General features: G+C 45.8%; 1 protein-coding gene across 1 annotated transcript in view; it reads right to left on the minus strand.

The window, feature by feature from the left end:
• Positions 1-618: 618 nt before the first annotated feature.
• Positions 619-26,426, minus strand: part of LOC122928458 (branched-chain-amino-acid aminotransferase, cytosolic-like) — a 95,926-nt gene continuing 70,118 nt past the window's right edge. Inside the window, exons 3-11 of the mRNA XM_044281310.1 lie at positions 24,855-25,055; positions 24,160-24,270; positions 23,519-23,638; positions 18,983-19,146; positions 18,259-18,401; positions 6,693-6,778; positions 6,474-6,614; positions 2,286-2,354; positions 619-1,163 (exon numbers count right to left, since the gene is read on the minus strand). Of these exons, the coding sequence (XP_044137245.1) occupies positions 1,116-1,163; positions 2,286-2,354; positions 6,474-6,614; positions 6,693-6,778; positions 18,259-18,401; positions 18,983-19,146; positions 23,519-23,638; positions 24,160-24,270; positions 24,855-25,055 (1,083 nt within the window). The 3' untranslated portion in view covers positions 619-1,115. The remainder of the gene's footprint in view (positions 1,164-2,285; positions 2,355-6,473; positions 6,615-6,692; positions 6,779-18,258; positions 18,402-18,982; positions 19,147-23,518; positions 23,639-24,159; positions 24,271-24,854; positions 25,056-26,426) is intronic.

The raw sequence follows: 26,426 nt of genomic DNA on the forward strand, positions 1-26,426 counted from the left end.
GGACTTAGATAATATGTGCCAATGTTGATTGACGATAGTCCTCAGGCGCTGGGACCAGGGATGGTATTTAATCACTAGAGGGATCCTTGTTTCTTTTTTAATTCTATCTGGCAGTATATTCTCAGCTTTATTGCGCAGTTTTTTCAATAAATCAGGGGGTAGCCTCGCTCTCTAAACTTATTGGTCATGTCGTCTAATCTGGTTTGACACATATCCTTATCACTAAATATCCGTCTAACCCTCTGGTATTGTGAATATGGGATAGATTCCTTGATGGTTGCTGGGTGCTCAGTGTTCAAATACTTATGTTCAGCAGTGCAAGACAAATAAATTCTTTACAAATCATACAATGTCGTTTTCAGAATATTTTTTTTTTTTATTCTGTCTCTCAGAGTGGGAATGCACCTACAATGTGAATTTCAGACCCCTCCATGATTTCTAAGTGGGAGAACTTCGCAGGGTGTTCAAATACTTCTGTTCCTCACTGTAAGCCGTCTTCAAATAGAATGATTTTTAACTGCATCTATCACAAAAACTGCAGATTTTTTTTTTTTTTTAAACATAAAGAAATGTTTTTTTTTACCCGAAATGAGTAAGATGCAATGCAAAAGTCCCCCAAAGATGTCAAAGCCTTTAATTTTTGTTACAGATAAAATTGTTAAGCTGCTTGCACGTTCTTTGCAGTTAAATAAAAAAAACTCAATGGGAAGATGTAACAAAACTGGTGTAAAGGAAAACTGGCTTAATTACCCATAGCAACCAACCAGATTCAACCTTATCATTTTTCAGTTTTCCTTTACACCAGTTTTGATAAATCTCCCCTTCTTTGGCTCCAGCATAATGGGATCACAGTTTCCAGGTGTTCAGTAAATCTTAACCTGTAAAATTCCTGATTCACCAGATTTAAAAAAAAAAGTGTCGACCAAGAATGTCATCTTGTGCTAGAAGAAGTGCAGGAGAGATGTTTGGCACACAGGGATAACGACATATTGTGACATTTCACATGACAGATTCTGAGAATGGGATTTCTAACCAATAAACATCAACTGTTTAACTATTAAGATCGGAGACTCCAGACTGAGGGTGGATCTCCGCCTCACATCCTGAGTGACGTGTTAGGAATCCCCCACGAGCACCTCCCACTCACTTGGTGTCCTTCCATACTGAAAAATAAAAAGAAACCATAGATTTTTTTTTTAAATCAATACTGTAATATAAAACAGCAGAGCAGAGTATTTCAGGGGACTGTGCCAGTCTTGTACAGTAATCTAAGTACTTAAAGGGGTTCAATATTGATGGTCTATCCTCAGGATAGGCATTTATATGGACATAAGTGAATAAACGCACAAGTTGTCAACAACTATTGGGAATGCTATGATCCCTTCCTCGGTCACTCAGCTGTTTAAAGAGCCTGCAGCCATCCAGTGATCGCCAAAGTCTCCTCCTAGGCCAGTGACGTTACGTTCACTGATCCCATGGACTATGTGCAGCTCAAGCAAATACCAAGCACAGCCACAATGTATGGCACTCCACTTGGTAAGCTTTGAGCAGCGCCGCAGAATTTTCAAACAGCTGATGAGTGGATTTGCCGGGAGTCTGATCCCTGCCAATCAGATATTGATGACCTATCCTAAGGATAGGCCTTCAGTATCAAACTTCGGGAAAACCCCTTGAAGGGAATCTGTTGCCAGTTTTATGCTGCTAGGTTCTAAGAGCTCCAGCACATGCCAATGAGTCCCCATATTCATGAGCTCACAGTCTCCCCCCCGCCGCCCACCTGCCTCTAATTGTCAGGTTTTTTTTTCCATATGAATCAGCAGCAGGTGGGCGGGAAGAGCCAGGAGCTCATGAATATGGGGACTCATCAGCATGTGCAGGAGCTGTTTAGCACATGAGTTTAGCAGAACGGCAGGGTCAATTAAAGAAAGTGATCCAGCATTTTGCTAAGGAGACCTGTCAATGGTTTATGTTGCCCTTGGTTAGGAGACCATAAAACTGGCGATAGATTGCCTTTAAAGAATTTACTCAGACTTGCAGTTACCTAGTCTTGGACCCAGCAGCACACTTGTCTATTCATGTGATTTTAGTTAGGACACATACAATGACATGATGTGAAGAGATGGAGAAATGGAGACAAGTAGAATGTCACAATTTGAGATCCACACAGTAGAAGGAGCAGGGTCTGCAGCAGTATAGAGTATTTCAGGAGAAGAATTTCTGCTGATCTTGGGCTGGCAGTGACTAGATGTCACTTTGATAAAGTGACAACATTTGGGTCCCCTCACCTGGATATCGGTCAGCTCCTTCAAGACGCGGCCAGCCAGTTTATTCCCCATGGTTGGGATTTCCAAGTTCTATTAAAACACAAGAGATATCAACAGTACATAAGAATTAACATTTAGCTTTTCTTCTAGAAATTTCCAGATGTATAAAGATCAATATGACAGAGCTGTAAATCAGTCAAGTGCAGGCTGTCCACCAAAAAATGACCATACATGAGGGGCTGCAGTGGAGAAGGCCACAAAGAAACCCTATCACAATTCTGAATTCGTGAAAACTCAGATCCGACAGTATATTCTAACACAGAAGCGTTCCCATGGTGATGGGGACGCTTCAAGTTAGAATATACTAAAAGAACTGTGTACATTACTGCCCCCTGCTGCCTGGCAGCACCCGATCTCTTACAGGGGGCTGTGATCCGCACAATTAACCCCTCAGGTGCCGCACCTGAGCAGTTAATTGTGCGTATCATAGCCCCAGGGCCGTCTTTACCAAGGGGCAAAAGGGGCAGCTGCCCTGGGCCCATTTGCTCCTGGGGGGCCCAAGGCAGCTGCCTCTTGAGCCCTGCTAGCTACTGCCCCGGGTGTCAGGCTGTCGGCTACACAGGCATCATGATCGTACTGTGCTAATGATCTTAATTCTAGGACCTTAATGAGTTTTGCTCTAGGACCTTAATAACATCATTACCATGTGACCAGTAACCTAGCAATTACTGGTCACATGGCTATGAGGTCATCACAGGTCCTACAGAAGTTAACTGTGGAGCTTTTTTGTGTAAAGATTACATCAGAAAAAGGTGACAGGGGCTGTTATGTTAATATACTGTAAACTACTGTATAGTGGGGTGCTGTATACTGTGTGGTGGGCTGTATATTGTGTAATGGGCTGTATATTGTGTGGTGGGCTGTATATTGTGTGGTGGGCTATATATTGTGTAATGGGCTGTATATTGTGTGGTGGGCTGTATACTGTGGGGGGGGGGGTGGCCTGTATACTGTGTGGGGGCCTGTATACTGTGTGGGGGGGCCTGTATAGTGGGGGGGGGAGTGCTATACTGCTGTACTGTATAGTGTGGGGGGCTGTATCGTGTATAGTTTGGGGTGCTGTATACAGTGAGGTGTTGTATACCGTGAGGTGCTGTATACTGTGGGCTGCTATACTGCTCTACTATATACTGTGGGGTACTGTATAGTGTGGGGTGCTAAACTGCATACTGTGTGGTGCTGTATACTATAGGGTGCTATACTGCATACTGTGGGGTGCTGGGGTGCACTGTAACACTATAGTGAGCCGAGCCCTGGTCACCTTCCTGCAGAGCGGTGCCCACTTCCAGCCTGAGCCCAGCTGCCCAGAGCACTGATCCTGAGCCGCTGGAGTCTTCAGAACTGGAAGTATTTACAGTCATTCACTGGACTCTACCAGATATGTGGATTTTTTGTGTGTGTGTTGTGGTGGAGAGCGTGAATGCATGCTAAGGTGTGGGAAGGCGGGATCCAGGGGGCCCAAGTAAATTTTTGCCCGGGGTCCAATCAATATTAAAGACGGCCCTGCATAGCCCCCTGTAAAAGATCAGGTGCTGCCAGGTAGGAGGGGGCAGACCCCCCTCCCTCCCCAGTTTTAAATTCATTGGTTGCCAGTGCGGCCCCCTCTCCCTCCCTCCCCAGTATTATATTCATTGGTGGCCAGTGCGGCCCCCTCCCTCCCCAGTATTATATTCATTGGTGGCCAGTGAGGCCTCCCCTCTCCCCTTCCCCCCTAATTAAAATCCCATCATTGGTGGCAGCGGAGAGTTCCGATCGGAGTCCCAGTTTAATCGCTGGGGCTCCGATCGGTTACCATGGCAGCCAAGACGCTACTGCAGTCCTGGCTGCCATGGTTACTTAGCAATTTTAGACGCATTATACTTACCTGCGATGTCTGTGACCGGCCGGGCGCTCTTCCTACTGGTTAGTGAAAGGTCTGTGCTATAAGCAATGCGCTGCACAGACCTTTCACTTACCAGTAGGAGGAGCTCCCGGCCGGTCACAGACATCGCAGGTAAGTATAATGCTTCTAAAATTGCTAAGTAACCATGGCAGCCAGGACTGCAGTAGCGTCTTGGCTGCCATGGTAACCGATCGGAGCCCCAGCGATTAAACTGGGACTCCGATCGGAACCCTCCGCTGCCACCAATGATGGGGGTAGTGATTTTAATTAGGGGGGAAGGGGAGAGGGGAGGCCGTACTAGCCACAATGAATATAATACTGGGGAGGGAGGAGGGGGGGGGCCGCACTGGCCACCAATGAATATAATACTGGGGAGGACAGGAGGGGGGGCCGCACAGGCCACCAATGAATATAATACTGGGGAGGGAGGGGGGGCCGCACTGGCCACCAATAAATATAATAGTGGGGAGGGAGGGAGGGGGGCCGCACTGGCCATCAATGAACTTAAAACTGGGGAGGGAGGGGGGTCTGGCCCCTGCTGTCTGGCAGCACCTGATCTCTTACAGGGGGCTATGATACGCACAATTAACCCCTCAGGTGCGGCACCTGAGGGGTTAATTGTGCGGATCACAGCCCCCTGTAAGAGATCAGGTGCTGCCAGGCAGCAGGGGGCAGTTATTACACAGTTCTCAGTATATTCTAACTTGTAGCGTCCCCATCACCATGGGAACGCCTCTGTGTTAGAATATACTGTCAGATCTGAGTTTCACAATCGAACTCAAATCCGATGGTATATTCTAACATAGAGGCGTTCCCATGGTGATGGGGACGCTTCAAGTTAAAATATACCATCGGATTGGAGAAAACACCGATCCGATGGTATATTAATAGGGACTCCTGACTTTACATTGAAAGTCAATGGGGGACGGATCCGTTTGCAATTGCACCATATTGTGTCAACGTCAAACGGATCCGTCCCCATTGACTTGCATTGTAAGTCAGGACGGATCCGTTTGGTTCCGCACGGCCAGGCTGACACCCGAACGCTGCAAGCTGCGTTCAGGTGTCCGCCTGCTGAGCGGAACGGAGGCCAAACGGTGCCAAACTGAGGCATTCTGAGCGGATCCGCATCCACTCAGAATGCATTGGGGCTGTACGGATCCGTTCGGGGCCGCTTGTGAGAGCCTTCAAACGGAACTCACAAGCGGAGCCCCGAACGCAAGTGTGAAAGTAGCCTTAGGCTAGCACTTTGGTACAGGAGTAAATGGCAGCAGCAAAATACAGGGAAGTTCTAAGTGGAAACCCTGCTGCAGTCTGCAGAACTGTCACCTGGGAGAAGATTGAAACAGACAACCACAAACATAAAGTCAAAGGCAACACAGGACTGAATGAGTACCATAAATACAATTAAAGTAAATTATATTGTATTTCTCAGACTATAAGACGCAGTGGCAGTGTGTTTTATAGTATGACTGCTTCCATTATGGAAGAAGTCATTAGCATGTGGGAGGCACGGGAACGTGAGGGAAGCGCTGTGCTGGCTGTACTCACCTTCCCTGGTGTTCTTCCGGGTCCTGCTGTGCATTTTGTCCTGGCCGCGCACAGTGTGAGGAAGTAGTGAATGTAGGCACACACTATGACCTGATGCTGTGCGCAGTCAGGTCACAGTACACAGCGTGACCCAGAAGAAGCAATGGAGAAGTGTGTTTTAGATCTGCTGCGTTGTTCGGAGCAAGCTAGTTAAGTATATTTATTATTTTTGTAACATCTGATCTGATGACTGATGGGGGGCTAGGGGGTCTGATCTTAGGCTGATGAGAGCTGAGGGTGCACGCAGGCTGATGGGGGCTCCAATCTGAAGCTGATTTAGGCTGGGGAGTCTGATTTGAGGCTGATTGCGTCTGATCTGAGTCTGATGGGGGTATGATCAAGGTCTGATGGGGGGCTGATCTGAGGCTGATGGAGGCTGGGGGGGGTCTGATGACAGGCTTGTGGAGGTTGGGGGGTTTAATCTGAGGCTGATGGAGCTTGGGGGTCTGGTCTGAGTTCTGATGAAGAATTTGGCTCTGTTTTGGGGGTCTGATCTGAGGTCTGATATAAAATGGGGATCTGATTTGGGGGCCTGCTCTGAGGTCTGATGGAAATTAATTTTTTTTATTATTTTCCTCCTCCAAATCCTAGGTGCGTTTTATAGTCTGCTGCGTCTTAAAGTCTGAAAAATACGGTAATCTATTTTTGGCGAAGATTTCAGAGCAGCTCACTCTTACCTCGTTCTTGTACAGTATCTTTCCAACTGGGCACACAACACAAGCCGTTCCAGAACCAAACATCTCCTTGACACGATCCTCCTTCAGGGCTTTCAATAGATCCACCATAGTTATATGTCGCTCGGACACCTTAAACTCCCCCTACGGACAGACATCTTAGTTTCTAAAAATTCTAATTTTCTGTGAAGTGCCAGACACCAAAAGACAATTTGTACATACCCATTTAAGAGCCAGATCTAAAATACTGCGCCTGTTGACACCTGCGAGAATGATGCCATCTAGTGGTGGAGTCACCAATTCCAGATCTGTAAAATAGAGATTTGCCTTCTTTAAAAAAAAATGGTCGTCTTAAATTGCCAGCGCCTTGTAATTATAGGAAAGACTGATGACAAGCAGTATGGCGACTATTACAGGTCTCATTACATAAGGAGGCGCCTTCAGAAGTCTGGGGAATAGGGGTGGCAATCTATGGAAGCCACTAGATGTCAGCATACCTTTACAGTCATAGTTGACAATTCGAGCGTCTTTTTTTGTGACCTGCTGTGAAACTTATAACCTTATGATTCATCTATTGTACTGAGAAAATGATTTCCCTAAGGCCTCATGCACACGACCGTTGTGTGCATCCGTGGCCGTTGTGCCGTTTTCCGTTTTTTTTCACAGACCCATTGACTTTCAAATTGGAAAATGCACCGTTTGGCAGCCGCATCCGTGATCCGTGTTTCCTGGTCGTGTAAGGCCTCATGCACACGACAGTTTATTTTCACGTTCCGCAAAAACGGGGTCCGTAGGTCCGTGATCCGTGACCGTTTTTTCATCCGTGGGTCTTCCTTGATTTTTGGAGGATCCACGGACATGAAAAAAAAGTCGTTTTGGTGTCCGCCTGGCCGTGCGGAGCCAAACGGATCCGTCCTGAATTACAATGCAAGTCAATGGGGACGGATCCGTTTGACGTTGACACAATATGGTGCCATTTCAAACGGATCCGTCCCCATTGACTTTCAATGTAAAGTCTGGAGTTCTTTTATACCATCGGATTGGAGTTTTCTCCAATCTGATGGTATATTTTAACTTGAAGCATCCCCATCACCATGGGAACGCCTCTATGTTAGAATATACTGTCGGATATGAGCTACATCGTGAAACTCAGATCCGACAGTATATTCTAACACAGAGGCGTTCCCATGGTGATGGGGACGCTACTAGTTAGAATACACTACAAACTTTGTACAAGACTGCCCCCTGCTGCCTGGCAGCACCCGATCTCTTACAGGGGGATATGATAGCACAATTAACCCCTTCAGGTGCGGCACCTGAAGGGGTTAATTGTACTATCATATCCCCCTGTAAGAGATCAGGGCTGCCAGGCAGCAGGGGGCAGACCCCCCCCTCCCCAGTTTGAATATCGTTGGTGGCACAGTGTGCGCCCCCCATCGGGCCCCCCTTCCTCCCTCTAGTGTAATAAATCGTTGGTGGCACAGTGGGCGCCCCCCATCAGGCCCCCCCTTCCTCCCTCTATTGTTATAAATCGTTGGTGGCACAGTGTGCGCCCCCCATCGGCCCCCCTCCCTCTATAGCAGTAACAACATTGGTGGCAGTGTGCGGCCTCCCATCCCCCCCCATCATTGGTGGCAGCGGAGTTCTGATCGGAGTCCCAGTTTAATCGCTGGGGCTCCGATCGGTAACCATGGCAACCAGGACGCTACTGCAGTCCTGGTTGCCATGGTTACTTAGCAATAGTACAATAGTAGAAGATTCATAGTTACCTGCTTGCTGCTGCGATGTCTGTGTCCGGCCGGGAGCTCCACCTACTGGTAAGTGAAAGGTCTGTGCGGCGCATTGCTAAAGAACTGTCATTTACCAGTAGGAGGAGCTCCCGGCCGGTCACAGACATCGCAGCAGCAAGCAGGTAAGTATGAATCTTCTACTATTGTACTATTGGTAAGTAACCATGGCAACCAGGGCTGCAGTAGCTTCCTGCCATGGTTGCCATGGTTACCGATCGGAGCCCCAGCGATTAAACTGGGACTCCGATCGGAACTACGCTGCCACCAATGATCGGGGGGGGGGGGGGAGATGGGAGGCCGCACACTGCCACCAATGTTGTTACTGCTATAGAGGGAGGGGGGCCGATGGGGGGCGCACACTGTGCCACCAACGATTTATAACAATAGAGGGAGGAAGGGGGGGCCCGATGGGGGTCGCACACTGTGCCACCAACGATTTATTACACTAGAGGGAGGGAGGGGGGCCCGATGGGGGGCGCACACTGTGCCACTAACGATATTCAAACTGGGGAGGGGGGGGGGGTCTGCCCCCTGCTGCCTGGCAGCCCTGATCTCTTACAGGGGGATATGATAGTACAATTAACCCCTTCAGGTGCCGCACCTGAAGGGGTTAATTGTGCTATCATATCCCCCTGTAAGAGATCGGGTGCTGCCAGGCAGCAGGGGGCAGTCTTCTACAAAGTTTGTAGTGTATTCTAACTAGAAGCGTCCCCATCACCATGGGAACGCCTCTGTGTTAGAATATACTGTCGGATATGAGTTTTCACGAAGTGAAAACTTAGATCTGAAAAAGCTTTTATGCAGACGGATCTTCGGATCCGTCTGTATGAAAGCAACCTACGGCCACGGATTACGGACACGGATGCCAATCTTGTGTGCATCCGTGTTCTTTCACGGACCCATTGACTTGAATGGGTCCGTGAACCGTTGTCCGTCAAAAAAATAGGACAGGTCATATTTTTTGGACGGACAGGATACACGGATCACGGTCTCGGCTGCAAAACGGTGCATTTTCCGATTTTTCCAAGGACCCATTGAAAGTCAATGGGTCCGCGAAAAAAAACGGAAAACGGCACAATGGCCACGGATGCACACAGCGGTCGTGTGCATGAGGCCTAAGGGTCCAATCACACGTCCGCAACTGTTTTGTGGCCCGCACATGGCCGACACTATGATAGAAATGCATTTTCTTGTCCGTGGCTATGGACAAGAATAGGCATCATTCTATATTTTTGCGGGGCCGCAGAACGGAAGTGCAGATGCAGACAGCACACAGTGTGCTGTACGCATCTTTTGCGGCACTATTTAGAATGAATGGGTCTGCACCCGTTCCGCAAAATTATGGAACGGATGCGGACATGTGAATGGACCCTTAACGTGTATCTGTCACCCAAACATGCTGCGCAATTTAAAGAAAGCCTATTATAGGGACCACTAAGTCGATTCTATTAGTCCAAATTGTGCAATTTTTTTTTGCAGTTTAGCTATTAGAAGCAATCAAAGAATCCAGCTGATAGTTAGGGGTCTTCTATATTCATGAAGCCCTCCTCCCATGTGTCCACAATATGTTTTGTGCCGTTTTGGCTAACAGGAGGACAGAGCCATTTCTGTAGCATGATACCCTTACAACTGGGCAGAATATTTAGGTGACAAATATACTTTAAATGTTCAGGTTAGGGCTGAAACGATTACTCGATTGAATCGAGTAATTTGACACCAAAAAATCTAAGATGCAAATTTTTTGCATCAAAGATTCGTTTGTGTCACGTGTCCACGGAGCGGGAGTGAAGCACTTGCTATTAATCCCGCTCCGTGATCTCCTGTTGGCCCGCAATACTCACCTTTCTAGCAAGGGGCCTCCGGACACTCCGCAACACATTCATGGTCCCGCGCTGCACTGACCTCCTGACGTACGCATGCCGTGATCTGACGCGCTCTGTGACATCAGATGCAAAGCAGCGCGGAACGATAGAGTGTCAGCGGCGCCCCTGCTGGAAAGGTAAGTTGGTGCGACTGCGCCCGGAGTCATAGCAACCAATGATGCTGTGCACTCTGGGTGTCAGGAGGAGCAGGGGGGGGGGGGGAATTATTTCACAAGAGGGGAGAGCTCCTGGCACAAGGGGGTGAGATGATGGCACAACACAAGGGGTAGAGCTGCTGGCACAAGGGGGGAGAGCTGATGGCTCTGGGGTGGGGGAGAGCTGATGGCTCCGGGGTGGAGGAGAGCTGATGGCTCCGGGGTGGAGGAGAGCTGATGGCTCCGGGGTGGAGGAGAGCTGATGGCTCCGGGGTGGAGGAGAGCTGATGGCTCCGGGGTGGAGGAGAGCTGATGGCTCCGGGGTGGAGGAGAGCTGATTGCTCCGGGGTGGGGGAGAGCTGATGGCTCCGGGGTGGAGGAGAGCTGATGGCTCCGGGGTGGAGGAGAGCTGATGGCTCCGGGGTGGAGGAGAGCTGATGGCTCCGGGGTGGGGGAGAGCTGATGGCTCCGGGGTGGGGGAGAGCTGATGGCTCCGGGGTGGGGGAGAGCTGATGGCTCGGGGGTGGGGGAGAGCTGATGGCTTCGGGGTGGGGGAAGAGCTGATGGCTCCGGGGTGGGGGAGAGCTGAAGGCACTAGGGAACGGAGCTGATGGCACTGGGTGATAGATGGCACTGGGGAGAACTGAAGCACTTGGGCTGATCACACAGGGTGGAACGAAGGCAGGGGGTATGATGAGGAAAACAGTGTATTAATTCATTTTTTCTTATTAGAATACTCAATCGTGCGCCTGAACTGAATGGAAGCATCCGGTTAGAGCTCCTGCTTTCAACCTGCTGAGGGAACGGCTATCTTTAACACAGAGAGCTCAAAATGGTCAAATATGGTGGCCAGAAGCAGTGTGACCAAGCTGCACAAGCTAAATCTTCGCCAGCGGTCTCAGACATGACGAAATATCTAAAGAAGCAGCAGGCAGCCGGCCCGGCCAAAGAATCCAAGATGGCCGCGGCTCCCGGCGGCGCTCCACGAGGCCGCACTACAAGCTTCTCTGAAGGTGAGGAAGACGCGGTGGAAGAGGGTGAGTCCCGCAACCTCCCGGTGTCACGTAGCTTCATTAAGCAAGCTTTAGAGGAAAGCAAAGATTTGTTTGTGTCACGTGTCCACGGAGCGGGAGTGAAGCACTTGCTATTAATCCCGCTCCGTGATCTCCTGTTGGCCCGCAATACTCACCTTTCTAGCAGGGGGCCTCCGGACACTCCGCAGCACATTCATGGTCCCGCGCTGCACTGACCTCCTGACGTACGCATGCCGTGATCTGACGCGCTCTGTGACATCAGATGCAAAGCAGCGCGGAACGATAGAGTGTCAGCGGCGCCCCTGCTGGAAAGGTAAGTTGGTGCGACTGCGCCCGGAGTCATAGCAACCAATGATGCTGTGCACTCTGGGTGTCAGGAGGAGCAGGGGGGGGGGATTATTTCACAAGAGGGGAGAGCTGCTGGCACAAGGGGGTGAGATGATGGCACGACACAAGGGGTAGAGCTGCTGGCACAAGGGGGGAGAGCTGATGGCTCTGGGGTGGGGGAGAGCTGATGGCTCTGGGGTGGAGGAGAGCTGATGGCTCCGGGGTGGAGGAGAGCTGATGGCTCCGGGGTGGAGGAGAGCTGATGGCTCCGGGGTGGAGGAGAGCTGATGGCTCCGGGGTGGGGGAGAGCTGATGGCTCCGGGGTGGGGGAGAGCTGATGGCTCCGGGGTGGGGGAGAGCTGATGGCTCCGGGGTGGAGGAGAGCTGATGGCTCCGGGGTGGAGGAGAGCTGATGGCTCCGGGGTGGAGGAGAGCTGATGGCTCCGGGGTGGGGGAGAGCTGATGGCTCCGGGGTGGGGGAGAGCTGATGGCTCCGGGGTCGGGGAGAGCTGATGGCTCCGGGGTGGGGGAGAGCTGATGGCTCTGGGGTGGGGGAGAGCTGATGGCTTCGGGGTGGGGGAAGAGCTGATGGCTCCGGGGTGGGGGAGAGCTGAAGGCACTAGGGAACGGAGCTGATGGCACTGGGTGATAGATGGCACTGGGGAGAACTGAAGCACTTGGGCTGATCACACAGGGTGGAACGAAGGCAGGGGGTATGATGAGGAAAACAGTGTATTAATTCATTTTTTCTTATTAGAATACTCAATCGTGCGCCTGAACTGAATGGAAGCATCCGGTTAGAGCTCCTGCTTTCAACCTGCTGAGGGAACGGCTATCTTTAACACAGAGAGCTCAAAATGGTCAAATATGGTGGCCAGAAGCAGTGTGACCAAGCTGCACAAGCTAAATCTTCGCCAGCGGTCTCAGACATGACGAAATATCTAAAGAAGCAGCAGGCAGCCGGCCAAAGAATCCAAGATGGCCGCGGCTCCCGGCGGCGCTCCACGAGGCCGCACTACAAGCTTCTCTGAAGGTGAGGAAGACGCGGAGGAAGAGGGTGAGTCCTGCAACCTCCCGGTGTCACGTAGCTTCATTAAGCAAGCTTTAGAGGAGGCAATGCACCCGGTAATCTCGAAACTACAGGAGGTGGCTCAGGACATTCAACAGATAGGCCACAGAGTGGATGCGCTAGAAACTGCGCACGCAGCGACGCTTGACCACAGCGCTGCAGTCACTAAATCGTTATCTGCCTGTCAGTTTCACTTTAATCAGTTATATTCCTCCCTGGAAGACCAGGAGAATAGAGGAAGGCGTAATAACCTCCGGTTTAGAGGGATCCCTGAGACGATCTCCACCTCAGACATTCCGAACGCCATTACAAAAATAGTCACTTCCTTGCTGGGAGAATTTGATCCAGCTATGCTGATAATAGAACGGGCACACAGAGCTTTACGCCCTCGTCCTAAGGACACTGATCCCCCCAGGGACGTGATATGTCGTTTCCTGAACTACCAGGATAAGGAAGCAATATTGAAAGCTGCCAGAATTGCACCATCGATTCTCCTGGAGGAGTCGCAGATACAGATATATCAAGACTTATCACCATCTACCCTGCAAAAAAGGCGATTTTTGAGGCCCCTTACGTCATTGCTTAAGGAAAAGAAGATCCTCTACAGATGGTCCTTTCCGTTTGGGCTGTCCTTCCTAGCTGATGGAAAAAGGATCATGATATCATCCTTCTCGGACTTATCGGAAGCTTATATAGCTTTGGACTCTCCTCCTCTGAACATTCCAGATTGGGACAAAGTTCAAGATATTTCAGCTCTACTAGCTTTACCTGTCCCCCAGCCTTGGGAGACTACTATAACACCGAAGAAGATGAAGTCCAAGAAGTCCAGAGATGTCTCAACGCCAAAAAAGACCCACTTCTCACAGGATAGCTCCTGAACTCTTGGTGTCATTTGTCTTTGACTTTTCTTCTTCTATTCTCCTACTGTCCTGTCAGTCCCTCTCTATTTGTAGTCCGCTATACTGTTATTTTAATCCAGCTTTAATGTCACCTTCCTTTTACAGATTTGATCTATGCTTTTGTCTCTTATCATTTTATGTTTTATATTTTAGGCCGGTTCCCTCCCTGATGCAGGTTACTTGTGAACTTGTTTCACTCTCCCCCTACCCCATTTGATAGTTGCTGTACGTGCGACTTCACATGTTGTTGTTATACCACTTAGTGTGGTCTCAAGTTTCTGTTTATATGTTATTATGGTATAACTCAGGGCCTATAGATTTTATTATGCTCATTATGCATCGCTATGCTTCATATGTTATTATGGTCAAGAAATGTCTGAACTAGTAATTGTCTCTTATAATGTGAAAGGATTAAGGTCCCCCTCTAAACGCAGTCAAATCTTTTCTCTCCTCTGGAAGGAAAAAAGTGCAGTGATTTTCCTACAAGAAACTCATTTTAAGCAGGATAACTTTCCAAACCTATCATTCACTAAATACCCTACTTGGTATCATTGTGGCGCAGATGGGGCGGCATCTAGAGGGGTCAGCATTGGTTTCAGGCGTAACACCCCATTCACCTATCTGAGTCATGTTCAAGACCCAGAGGGCCGTTACATTATATTAAAAGGAAAAATCGGTCAAACCTTGTACACTTTTGTTAATGCCTACGCCCCTAATGCTGACCAAACTAGATGGATTGCCAGCCTTCTATCTTTAGTTGAGAAACATAGGGAAGGTATATTAATATTAGCGGGAGATTTGAATATGCCTCTTAATCCCCTTTTGGATACGTCTTCAAGAAAATCAGCTCTCCCCTCTAAGGCAATCAAAGCTACTCTGGCTAGAATGTTCAAACTTGGTTTGGTTGATGTGTGGAGATGTCTTAATCCTACTAATATTGACTACTCTTTTTTTTCTGCAGCCAACAACTCATATAGCAGAATTGATTATGTATTAATCTCCAAAGAACACTTGCAACTTTGCTCTTCGGCGAAAATAGGGTCCATGACGCTATCAGACCATTCACCAGTCTTCTGCTCCATCCGCCCTTCACAAGGTATGGGTAAGAAATCTGGTTGGAGGTTCAACGAGTCCATCTTGGAAAATGCCAAACATAAGAATAAAATACTTTCCCTCCTAAAGGAATACTTCCAAATTAATCATACTTCTGACATTTCCCCAAATACCCTATGGGATGCCCATAAAGCCTATATAAGGGGACAATTGATAAGCCTATGCTCTTATCTGAAGAAAGAGGCCGACAAAAAAATAGACTCCCTTCTTTCCAGGATTAATAACTTAGAGAAGACTCATAAAATTTCTTTATTGCAACTTCACTTATCTGAACTTATTTTACTCAAAACAGAGCTTAAAAATTTACTAAATGAGCGCTCTGCGAAGTATTTTTTAAGCTCTCAGCAAAAATTTTTTGCTCATGGCGATAAAGCAACAAAGTTTCAGATGCAACGGATTAAACGTAGGAAACTGAATGGCTTTATACATAAAATTACCTCTCCAGCAGGTTCAATGTTGCTCAAAACAGAAGAAATAGCAGAACAGTTTAAGTTGTATTATGAGTCCCTGTATAATCTCCCCCCCCCCCCATCTTCCTGATCCTGGACTGGATAAGGAACAAAATATCTCTTCCTTTCTTAGCTCGCTTCATCTCCCTATCCTTACAAATAACCAACATGACCAGCTGGCTGCTCCGTTTACTATAGCGGACATTCAAGAAGCACTTAATTCATCCCCGACCGGGAAATGCCCCGGACCGGATGGTTTACCTCTGTCCTATTATAAAGCTTATTCCGAAGTCCTGTTTCCCCACCTACTTCCAATATGCAATAATGCTCTGCATAACTCCCCTGTGTCATCCGATATGTCTAGAGCTACGATAACAATTATTCCCAAACCAGGTAAGGATCATTCCATCTGCTCAAATTACCGTCCCATATCTTTGCTTAACACTGACCTTAAACTATTGGCCAAAATGTTGGCTACTAGACTGCAAAAACTACTCCCCTCCCTGATCCATCCAGACCAGGTCGGATTTGTTAAGGGAAGAGAGGGTAAGGACAATGTTATGAAAGTTCTAAATGCATTGTACTTCTCCTCTTTTAAAAAAATACCCATAGTTCTCTTAGGTACCGATGCCGAGAAGGCGTTTGACAGAATAGACTGGCTATATATTAGTCTTACGCTAGCCAAATTTAATATCCCTGTTCAATTCTCAAATGCAATCAGGGCTATGTATCACTCCTCCTCGGCATCGGTACTAGTTAATGATACCCTGTCTCCCTGCTTCAGTATAAGGAATGGCACAAGACAGGGCTGTCCCCTGTCCCCGCTTATTTTCGTATTGGTTATGGAGACGCTTTTACAATCCCTGAGACAGCAAACAGATATTATAGGACTTAAAGTGGGAAGTCAGGAAATCAAATTGGCTGCATTTGCTGATGACCTCTTGATCTGCACAACCAATCCGAAAAAATCTCTTCCTGCTATCTTATCGTTGTTGGATTTATTTGGGTCACTCTCTAATTTCAAGGTAAACCCTGCTAAATCTCAACTCATTCATAGTGGGTTCCCCCCCTCAACAATTAGAATTCTTAAGCTCCAATCTCCCTTTAACTGGTCCACACAAAAGTTGACGTACCTGGGAGTGAACATATCCCCTAATACTAAAGACTTATACAAACTAAACTTTATTCCTCTTTTAAAGTCGGTTATTGACCAGATGGACTCGTTGGACCTCCCTTTTCTGTCTTGGTTTGGCAGAAAGAATATGGTATCGGCATTGAGTCTACCCAAATTGACATATGTCATGCAGGTTCTGCCTATCAAGATACCGAAATCCTTCTTTAATAGATTTAACAAAGCAGTACGTCATTTTATTTGGAAGGGGCGCAGACCGAGAATTGCATTGGACACTCTCACCAAACCAAAGGAGCTAGGTGGGATTAATCTCCCATATCCTGAAATATACATGAAAGCCATACATCTAGCCAGAGTAGTAGATTGGATTAGAGCTCCCCCCCATAAATTTTGGGTTCAGATGGAAAATAGCTTTCTCCCCTCCACTCCCAGAGCTGTTCTGCTTGCTGGGAAATCCTTTCCCCCAACTTCTCAAATCCAAAACCCTATGATAAGATGCTCATTGGCAGTTTGGGAATGGTTCTCCTCTAGTGGTATAATGCTTACCACTCCTTCCTCACTTCTGACTTTGGGAGATGTCATTGATTTAGCACCCTTGGATTTAAAAGAGACTTGTAGCCCTGTGGTTAGGCAGTCTAACTTACTCATATCAGATATCCTAAAAGAGCACGATACCTCCCCCCCCCCCCTTCCTCTCCTTTTTACCAACTTGAAAGAATCTATGTCTCTTTCATTTGTACACAAATATATACTATCTGAAATGGCTTCGGCGGAGAGCCTTCCTAAGGTGACACCTCTGTTCCCATGGTTTGAAGGGCTAATTGGATCTAAACAAGCGCCTAATAGATTAATTTCATTCATATACAAAAGGATCAAGTCACCGGTGACTGACATTACACCAGCTATAATGAGAGTTTGGGAAAAAGATCTCAATCGATCCCTAACCCCCACTGAAATCAAGACTATGTTTTCTGTTCCACACAAAAATTTCAAGGTGCGTGCGTGTTCAGGAAAATGGGTACAAGATTATGATGCGGTGGTACAAAACTCCCGAAAATATTGCACAATACTTTTCCAATGTTTCCGACTCCTGTTGGAGATGCAAAACCTCCAAGGGCACTTTCTACCACATATGGTGGGAATGCCCAACTATTCAATCATGGTGGCATTCCATAATAATTAAATGTAATAAGATTTGTGGCACTTCTTTGGTATGTTCTCCTGAACTGACTCTCCTTGGCCTGGGGCTGGATGGGATCCACAAGAAGGTCAGGTCCTTATTACTTATACTATTAGCTGCATCTAGAATTTTAGTTGCTGCCGCCTGGCTTTCTACAGAGGCCCCAGATGAGGCTAAATGGACACAAAAGGTGGACCAACTGTATAGATTAGAGGAACTCTCTCATTGGGAAACCCGCACTAGAAGCACCTTCCTGGACATGTGGGCTCCTTGGAAGACGTTTAGGGGCCTTCCTTGATTTTTACTTGCTTATTTTTTCTAGCTTTCTTTTCTCATTATTACCATTTTACCCTTTCTCTATTGTATAGGGCAAATAACTGACTTAGTACCGTACCCTGTTGCTGCATCAAGTGAGCTATAACGTATATTTGTATCTTACCTGATTTATACCATTTGTTTTGTTGATGTTTTCTCCACTTCCCTTTCCCCATTTATGTTAATTTATGGCACTGCTTACTGATTTGCTGTGTTATGATGTGCTGGTATGACTTAATACCGTATATTTATATTTTTGTACTTTCATATTGGCGCTACTTTCCCGCCATTGTCATCTATTTTTGTTATTATTTGAAAAACAATAAAAATTGTTAATTTAAAAAAAAAAGAATACTCAATCGTAAAAATAATCAAGAGAATACTTGATTTCTAAAATAATCGTTTACTGCAGCCCTAATCCAGGTGACACAATCCCTTTACCAATAGGGCCTTATTTTCCTACCGCCATTTTCATTTTTCCAGAAGAGGAAGAGATTCATTATTCCAACTTCTGTGAGCTGTTCATCTTCACCGTACAGCCAGAGAACCTGCTGACAATCGTAAGCCTGAGCCTCGTACTGAGCAAAGAGGGCGTTTCCGTAATTCCTAAGAAAAACAACATGTTATTTAACTGGGGTCCCTGGGGCGAGCCCTTTAACAAAATTCCCTAACAGTATGGCCCCTTTCACACGAGCACCCGCACTGAATCCTGACCTATTCATTTCAATGGGTCTGTGGTCTTTTTTTCATGCATCAGTTCTGCGTTGCGTGAAAAACGCAGCATGTTCTATATTCATCATTTTTCACGCAGCCCTGGCCCCATACAAGTGAATAGGGCTTTAATGAAAAACGCATTGCATCCACAAGCAAGTGAGGATGCAATGCGTTTTTCACTGATGGTTGCTAAGAGATGTTTGTAAACCTTCAGTTTTTTATCACGCGCGTGAAAAATGCATCAAAACACATTGCACCAGCGCGGAAAAACTGAACGCAATCATAGAAAAAACTAACTGAACTTGTTGCAAAATGGTGAGAGTTTCACTGAACGTATCCGTACTTAATCCGTCACACTCGTGTGAAAGAGGCCTATACCTTTCCACAAGCCTTGCTGCTATACCACTGGTGGCACTGTTGTATATTGAGGCATTCACATGCAGTTGCACAATTCTCAAGATAAAAAGCCTTACCCTCCGAGTTTGCTGTCGCCGGTTCCACCTTTCCAGGCTCGGACATATTTGGGGTCTGCCCATAACGAGATTGGATTAAAAGCTCCACTGGAAAAGTAAGGTCCAACTGGGCTCATAATGACGTACAGTAAAGCTTTGGAAGATCTCTTAACTCCCAGAGAGGCCTGGACAAATGAGAGGAGACATCGTGAATACGAGAGACACAAAGCGACAAAGATTTACTAGTGACAAGAATGTCTGCTGAACCTGTCCCCTCCCCCTCGTTCACATAAATAGGCAGCCGCCATCTTTATATTTACACATTCGCCGGATCTGTCTTCTCCCTCTCGTTCACATGTAATAGCACCGGCCATCTTTATATTTACTCATTATCTGTCTCCTTCCCCTAGTTCACATGTAATAGCACCCGCCATCTTTATATTTACACATTATCTGTCTCCTTCCCCTCATCCACATATAATAGCACCCGCCATCTTTATATTTACTCATTATCTGTCTCCTCCCCCTCGTTTACATGTAATAGCACCCGCCATCTTTATATTTACTCATTATCTGTCTCCTCCCCCTCGTTCACATGTAATAGCACCCGCCATCTTTATATTTACACATTATCTGTCTTTTCCCCCTCGTTCACATATAATAGCACCCGCCATCTTTATATTTACACATTATCTGTCTCCTCCACCTCATCCACATGTTATAGCACCCGCCATCTTTATATTTACACATTATCTGTCTTCTCCCCCTCGTTCACATATAATCGCACCCGCCATCTTTATATTTACACATTATCTGTCTCCTCCCCCTCGTTCACCTATAATAGCACCCGCCATCTTTATATTTACACATTATCTGTATCCTCCCCCTCATTCACATATAATAGCACCCGCCATCTTTATATTTACACATTATCTGTCTCCTGTATTTGGGGGGAAATGGGGAACAAAGTGTGGGGTGCATTTTGTCCTGTTACCCATTGTGAAAGTGAAAAATGTGGGTGTAAAGCAACTTTTTCTGGAAGAAATTGTAATTTTTTATTTTCACAGCCAATCGTTTTCTAATTCTGTGATAGGTCAAAGTGCTCACTACACACTTTGAAATGTTCCTTGAGGGGTGTAGTTTCCGAAATGGGGTCACTTTTTGGGGGTTTCTACTGTAGGGCCACCTCAGGGTGTCTTCATATGCGACATAGCTCCCAATTACTATTCCAGCTAAATCCGCTCTCCAAAAGCCATGTGCTCCTTCCACTCTGAAGCCTGCTGTGCGCCCATACATCAGTTTTTGAGCACACATGGGGTGCTCTGTAAACTCTAGATTCAGGGTAATAGATTTTGAGGTTTTTTTTGGGCTGTTAACCCTTGATGTGTTGCAGAAAAAATAGATTAAAATTTTAAATCTGCAAAAAAAGTGACATTTTGAAATTTCATTCCCATTGTCATTTAATTCTCGTGGGCCACCTAAAGGGTTAACAAAGTTAGTAAAATCTGTTTTAAATAGCTTGAGGGGTGTAGTTTATAAAATGGGGTGATCTATGGGTGGTTTCTAATATGTAAGCCCCAGAAAGTGACTTCATAACTGAACTGATCCAAACATGAAGTAGACATATGGAGAATGTAAAGTAATAACTATTTTTGGAGGTATGACTATCTGTTATAAAAGTAGAGAAATTGAAATGTGGAAATTTGCTAATTGTTGGTACATCTGGTATATTTTTATAAATAAAAATGTATTTTTTTTTACTTAATTTTACCACTGTCTTGAAGTACAATTTGTGACGAGAAAACTATCTCAGAATGGCCTGGATAAGTAAAAGCGTTTTAAAGTTATTACCACATAAAGTGGCACATGTCAGATTTGCTAAAAATGGCCTGGGCAGAAAGGTGAAAAATGGTCCAGTCCTGCAAGGGTTAAAGGGTTAGTGCATGTAAACTTTTGACATTGCAGAAAGTAATAAAAATGCCTTAAAACATTCTCTCTCTCTCTCTCTCTCTCATTATTCAGGCATTTGGCAAATAATAATAATTATGGTAATCCTAATTAAACTACTAGCCCACTAAACCGTTTTTTTTTTGTTAATAATAATCCCTATACTGCGAGCTCTGCATACATAAGCTAAATAATCATTTTGGTTCAGTAGAATTTGATAAAAATCTATTTTTATAATATGTAAATTACCTTGCTACCAGCAAGTAGGGCGGCTACTTGCTGGTAGCTGCCGCATCCTCCGATCCTAATGACGCCCCCTCCGCATTGTGATTGACAGGGCCAGGGAACGGAATCGTTCTCTGCTGGCCCTGTTTGAATTCCAAATCTCGCGCCTGCGCCGTACCTGTCTTTAATCTGCGCAGGCGCACTGAGAGGCGGCTGCGCCTGCGCCGATGACGTCACATCTACACCCAGCGCAGGCGCATTGTGGATGGAGCGGCCGAGAGAGCGGCCGCCTCTCAGTGCGCCTGCACCGATTAAAGACAGGTACGGCGCAGGTGCGAGATTTGGAATTCAAACAGGGCCAGCAGAGAACGATTCCGTTCCCTGGCCCTGTCAATCACAATGCGGAGGGGGCGTCATTAGGATCGGAGGATGCGGCTGCTACCAGCAAGTAGCCGCCCTACTTGCTGGTAGCAAGGTAATTTACATATTATAAAAATAGCTTTTTATCAAATTCTACTGAACCAAAATGATTATTTAGCTTATGTATGCAGAGCTCGCAGTATAGGGATTATTATTAACAAAAAAAAAAAAACTGTTTAGTGGGCTGACAGAAGCCCTTTAAGTTAGATATTAAGAAAAATATGCATATGTGTCTTTTTATATAGTGTATGTAAACTTCTGGTTTCAACTGTATATATTTCTTTCCATCGCCATATCCTGAACCCTATAACTTTTCTGTAGTTATGTGTACAGGGGTCATTTTTATAAGCAACCAAAAAATGGCAAATCAGCCATTTTATCTTTATTTCCAATTAAGTCATTTTTAGATTTTATAGTACAGGCGTTTTAGCAAGCAGCAATGCCTTTTTTATTTTATTTATTTATTTATTTTGGAGGTGATTTGAATTTTTATTCATTAAAAAAAAATAAAAAATCTTTAGATTGCTTCTCTCATAGACCCCAATGCATTACCATTGGAATTTATGAGAATTATACTATGTTCCTATGGAAGGTCTCCAAAGGAAACTATCTTCGGCAGCCGCGGATCATTCAGGTGGACCAAGCTGCCAAACACCTACCCAGCTCCCCGCCTCCGCGCTCATGGAAGCCGTTGCAGGACTGGGAGCTCACAGTTACCAGGGGGCACATATGGCCACAGCATCTGAGGGGTTAAATGTCTGCGATCGATAATATCGTCAATAGCAAACATTAGCCACTGGTGTTTGCTTTTTAAAACAGCAAGAACTGGACTGGTATAATGCCCGCTGCACTTACGAGTGGGTGCCATCTTTAAAGACCTGTTAACAGATGCAATTTTTCTACTTGCATGTCTATTGGCACCACCTCTTTAAGTTATATTGTTGCTATGGGTTATCGTTGACCTTTTTGTGGTGCCCACTCCACCTAGCTGAACTGTTGGGCTGTTATGTATTGAACTTACAATGAGGGGAAACGACACAGTCTGAGATGGTATAAAGCCACTCTGGGGGAGTCATATGACTTGAGCAGGATGTGATGGACATGGTTGATAAACCACAATGGAGATAGTTAGAAAAACCCTGCGGATATACTGCACTAATGTGATTTAATATGTACTGCACTGTATAATGGAGCAGCAGGCTGCTGCACTGCAGCTCCGTTCATTCACTATAGGACTGCTGGAAATAGCCAAGCGCTGTAATCCTGTGGATAGGAGATAACTTGAAAATTTAGCACAACCCAAAGTTTAAGCAATAGGAAGCACAGTGAGAGCACATGGTTGGAAAATAAGTTTAGGTCACACATTCAGAAGCAAGAGACAGAGAGTTGGGAAACTGCTGCTGGAAACAGCAATAACCCTGCGTGCAGCTAGATAGCAAATGGTGGTCCACCTCAGGGCATAGAGAGGGCCACAGTGCAGCTGAGTATTGCAGAGGAGATGATGCTGGAGCTAGGGGGTAGAAAGAAACCATCTAGTACATGCATCCTGGAGGCCGCCAAGGCCTGTATAGTCAGGCCTGTAACCAAGACCAGCCAGCCTACTGCCTGTAAACAGCACAATACAACTGCTAAGTGGTTGTGAGGACAGATATCACAACTTGAGAGCCCGTCTTAGAGACCATACAGAGTCATGTAACGTTCGCCTTGGTTAAGTTACAACAAAGCCAAACCCTTTTAGTCAAATGAGGAGATGACGTCTTGGTCTCCGTACAGAGGTGAGAAAGCTCTTTCCTGTGTGTCAAGAACCATAACTACTGGTCACAGGGCCAGGGGAACAGAACACAGTGAAAACGTAAACATTTTACATCAAAGTATAGATGTCAAATATATCTGTGTAAGTGCATTGAGATGGAACACAATATTTTCGTTCATTGGAACCCCTTTAGCAATAATACTGCAGCTCACCTCAGTTCCTATGAATACGGGCCGGACATAGAGGCTAGCTTCCGTGGATTTTGGCACCCATTCTCTATCCACATCTATCAGCTTCTTGATGCATTCCAAAAGTTCATTCGTATCAAAAAGCTGTAAAAAAACAAACAAAAATAAAACACCAGTAGAATTAAATAATAGGACAAACCAGCTTTTTTTTTGACGCGGCACCACCCTGTCAAGGCCGAAACTGATGATGCAGCATCCTGGTGCCAGACCAAGACAAAGGTTACATAGACCGATAAACAGGGAATGAACTATTTGCTTCCTGATTGTTGCCGGCTCAATCAGCTGTATTTACATACTGTAGATCATCCCCTCTGTATGGGGTTGAATGATCACTACTGCGATTGTTCGTCCTCGTACAGATTAACTGTTTGTCAGCAGCACAATCTCTATTTCCCCAGGCAATATGCTGCCGACAAGCACTCATTTTATGTGCCGCACAAACAACAGACCAAACATCAAATCAACATTTTATTCATTTGTCTTTGCATTTACATGGAGGAAATTTGGGGAATAAATATTCCTACACATGCTTGTTTCCAGGAATTGGCCTAACAATCTGCACCTCTGGTTGAATGACTATCATAATCAGACACAGATGGACTTACAGGTAGAGTCAGTCTTTTCGCCGATCGTAACATCCTCTCCATGTTTAGCTGTGGTCGAAACAATCGGATCTTGCCATCTTCTCCCCGATATGCTTTGAATCCTTCAAAAAGCTGCACAGAAAGAAATAATAATCATTAAAAAAAATCTAACACATGCTATGACTATAATGATGAATGTAAGATGCAGGAGGTCAAGTGTTATTCTGCCCAACAATAATGTCCATATTACCAGTGCGGCATTGGGATCTGCACATCGTATGCTGTAGTGAAAGTTTGTCCATCTATTAACAGCCTTTTACAAGGGACGTTCCTAAGCAATCACTGGCCCGTGTAAAAGGCGATTAGACGATCAGCTGACAAACAAGCAAGCACCTGTCTGATCTTATATATTCTACCAACAAAAGATAACTTTATGCCGGCATCACATCACCCAGGATGTGCTGCCGACAATAGTGTAAAGCTGCATTTACATGGCCCAAAGCTTGGGCCAATTATCTGGAACAGGCGTTCCTACAAACACTAAAGGTGCCGCATATCACCTGATGAACTAGCAAAATGCTTGTTCATCAAGTGAAATGATCTGAGGTGCGGAGACACATCCATGAGATCCATACTCTTTATACTACTTATCATTGAGAGGTTGTCACAGCCTTGCCCCGATACAGCCATCACTGAACACATTTGCCACCACTCACCTCTATGGCATAGTTAAACACACTGCATGCTGGGTGTAAGCTCAAGTTCTGTAGAGGTTTGATCGCCGGTGTTTGCCATCCCTTCTCTGCAGACCACTCAACTGTCAGCATGTGATCGCTGAAGACTGTGCCGAACACCAGCTTGCTTGGATCAGGCTTTTCTTTTGGAGAGTCTGTGAGTTCAATGGTCAAATCTGATGCCTGAATGTAGAAGACAAAAGCAGATGAGACAAGGGTTCAATAATTCTGCCAAGAACGCCAAAGAAATTCTTACTGGAGCGCAACCAAATCTCACAGTATTAATCATAAACACTGCTCTCTAACGGGGCACATTTACTAAAAGGTCTGCACCTGTCTTTAGTAAAAGAAATGCTGTTTTAGTGCTATGTTCGACTATTTAATTATTTTATTTTTTTACTAATTCCGAAGTTTTATAACTTTTGCAACTTTTTTCCAATCTATTTTAGGTGCACATTTTTTGTGCCTGAATTTGTTTTGCGAAAACAATCTAATTTCTACTTCATCCCAGGGCTGGCATACTTTTCTATATCCATTTTTTTATTCATTAAAAGTCGCACATTTTTCGTAGATATGCGATTTTTGTCCGTAAGGTTGAAACTTTTTTCACTCACTAATAGACTAGTCTATGTGAAAAACGACCTACTGAGGTCAGACTTAGAGGGTCATTTATTAAGCTGAAATACCCCTAAATTAGGCGTATTTCAGGCGCAGATTGCGGCGCAACTAACCATGTTCTGCGAATTCTCCCCACCCACGCAAGGTATAAAAAAGTGGGCATGGCCTGTTTTTAGGCATAGAAAAAGGTCTAAATGTACGCTAGCTAGGAAGCTGTCATACATTTAGTTACGTAGAGGCTGGCACCTCTTCTTAACTCTGGCTGATCCACCCCCAGTTTAGGGTTTGGGGCTTAATAAATGTGCCCCTTAGTGTTGAGCGAATCAGACTTGGATTGCTGTATCTGGACCTGATTTATTAGAAAACTTTGATACTTGCTTCATCTCGGTTCTATGATGTGACACTTTGTCTATTCGCATAAATTACACTGTCAAAATCCGAAATTGAACTCGGCTTCGATAATGAGGCAGGAAGGTCTCATTCATAATTTTCAAGGCCTGTTTTAGGCGTAGAAAATGGTCTAAATTTAGGCCAATAAGAAAGCTGGCTTACATTTAGACCGGAGGTGGATGCGCTGAAGTTATGTAGAATCCGGCACCTCTGCATAACTTTGGGGATCCAGCGCGGGGGTTATTAAGACCGACGTCTAAAACACCAACCTTAATTAATGACCCCCCATAGTGTACCATAAAAAGTAAATGGAGATGCCTTCAGCTGGTATCCAAAGGAGTAGCTTATCCAGGCACATGTAAAGCACAGTACAGGACATGATTATGCGGCACTTACTAATATAGTCTTTGTTGAAATTATGTACCTTTTTCTATATTTCATAAGGTATGATCCCTTATTTGCCAAGTCTTTTGTGCTGTCCACAGGTATGCCCTGTCCACAAAATGTCTGCTGATGGAGGGTCATGTGACCAGGCACATCACTCAG

This window comes from Bufo gargarizans, chromosome 2, assembly GCF_014858855.1.
Source record: "Bufo gargarizans isolate SCDJY-AF-19 chromosome 2, ASM1485885v1, whole genome shotgun sequence".
Lineage (NCBI taxonomy): Eukaryota > Metazoa > Chordata > Amphibia > Anura > Bufonidae > Bufo > Bufo gargarizans.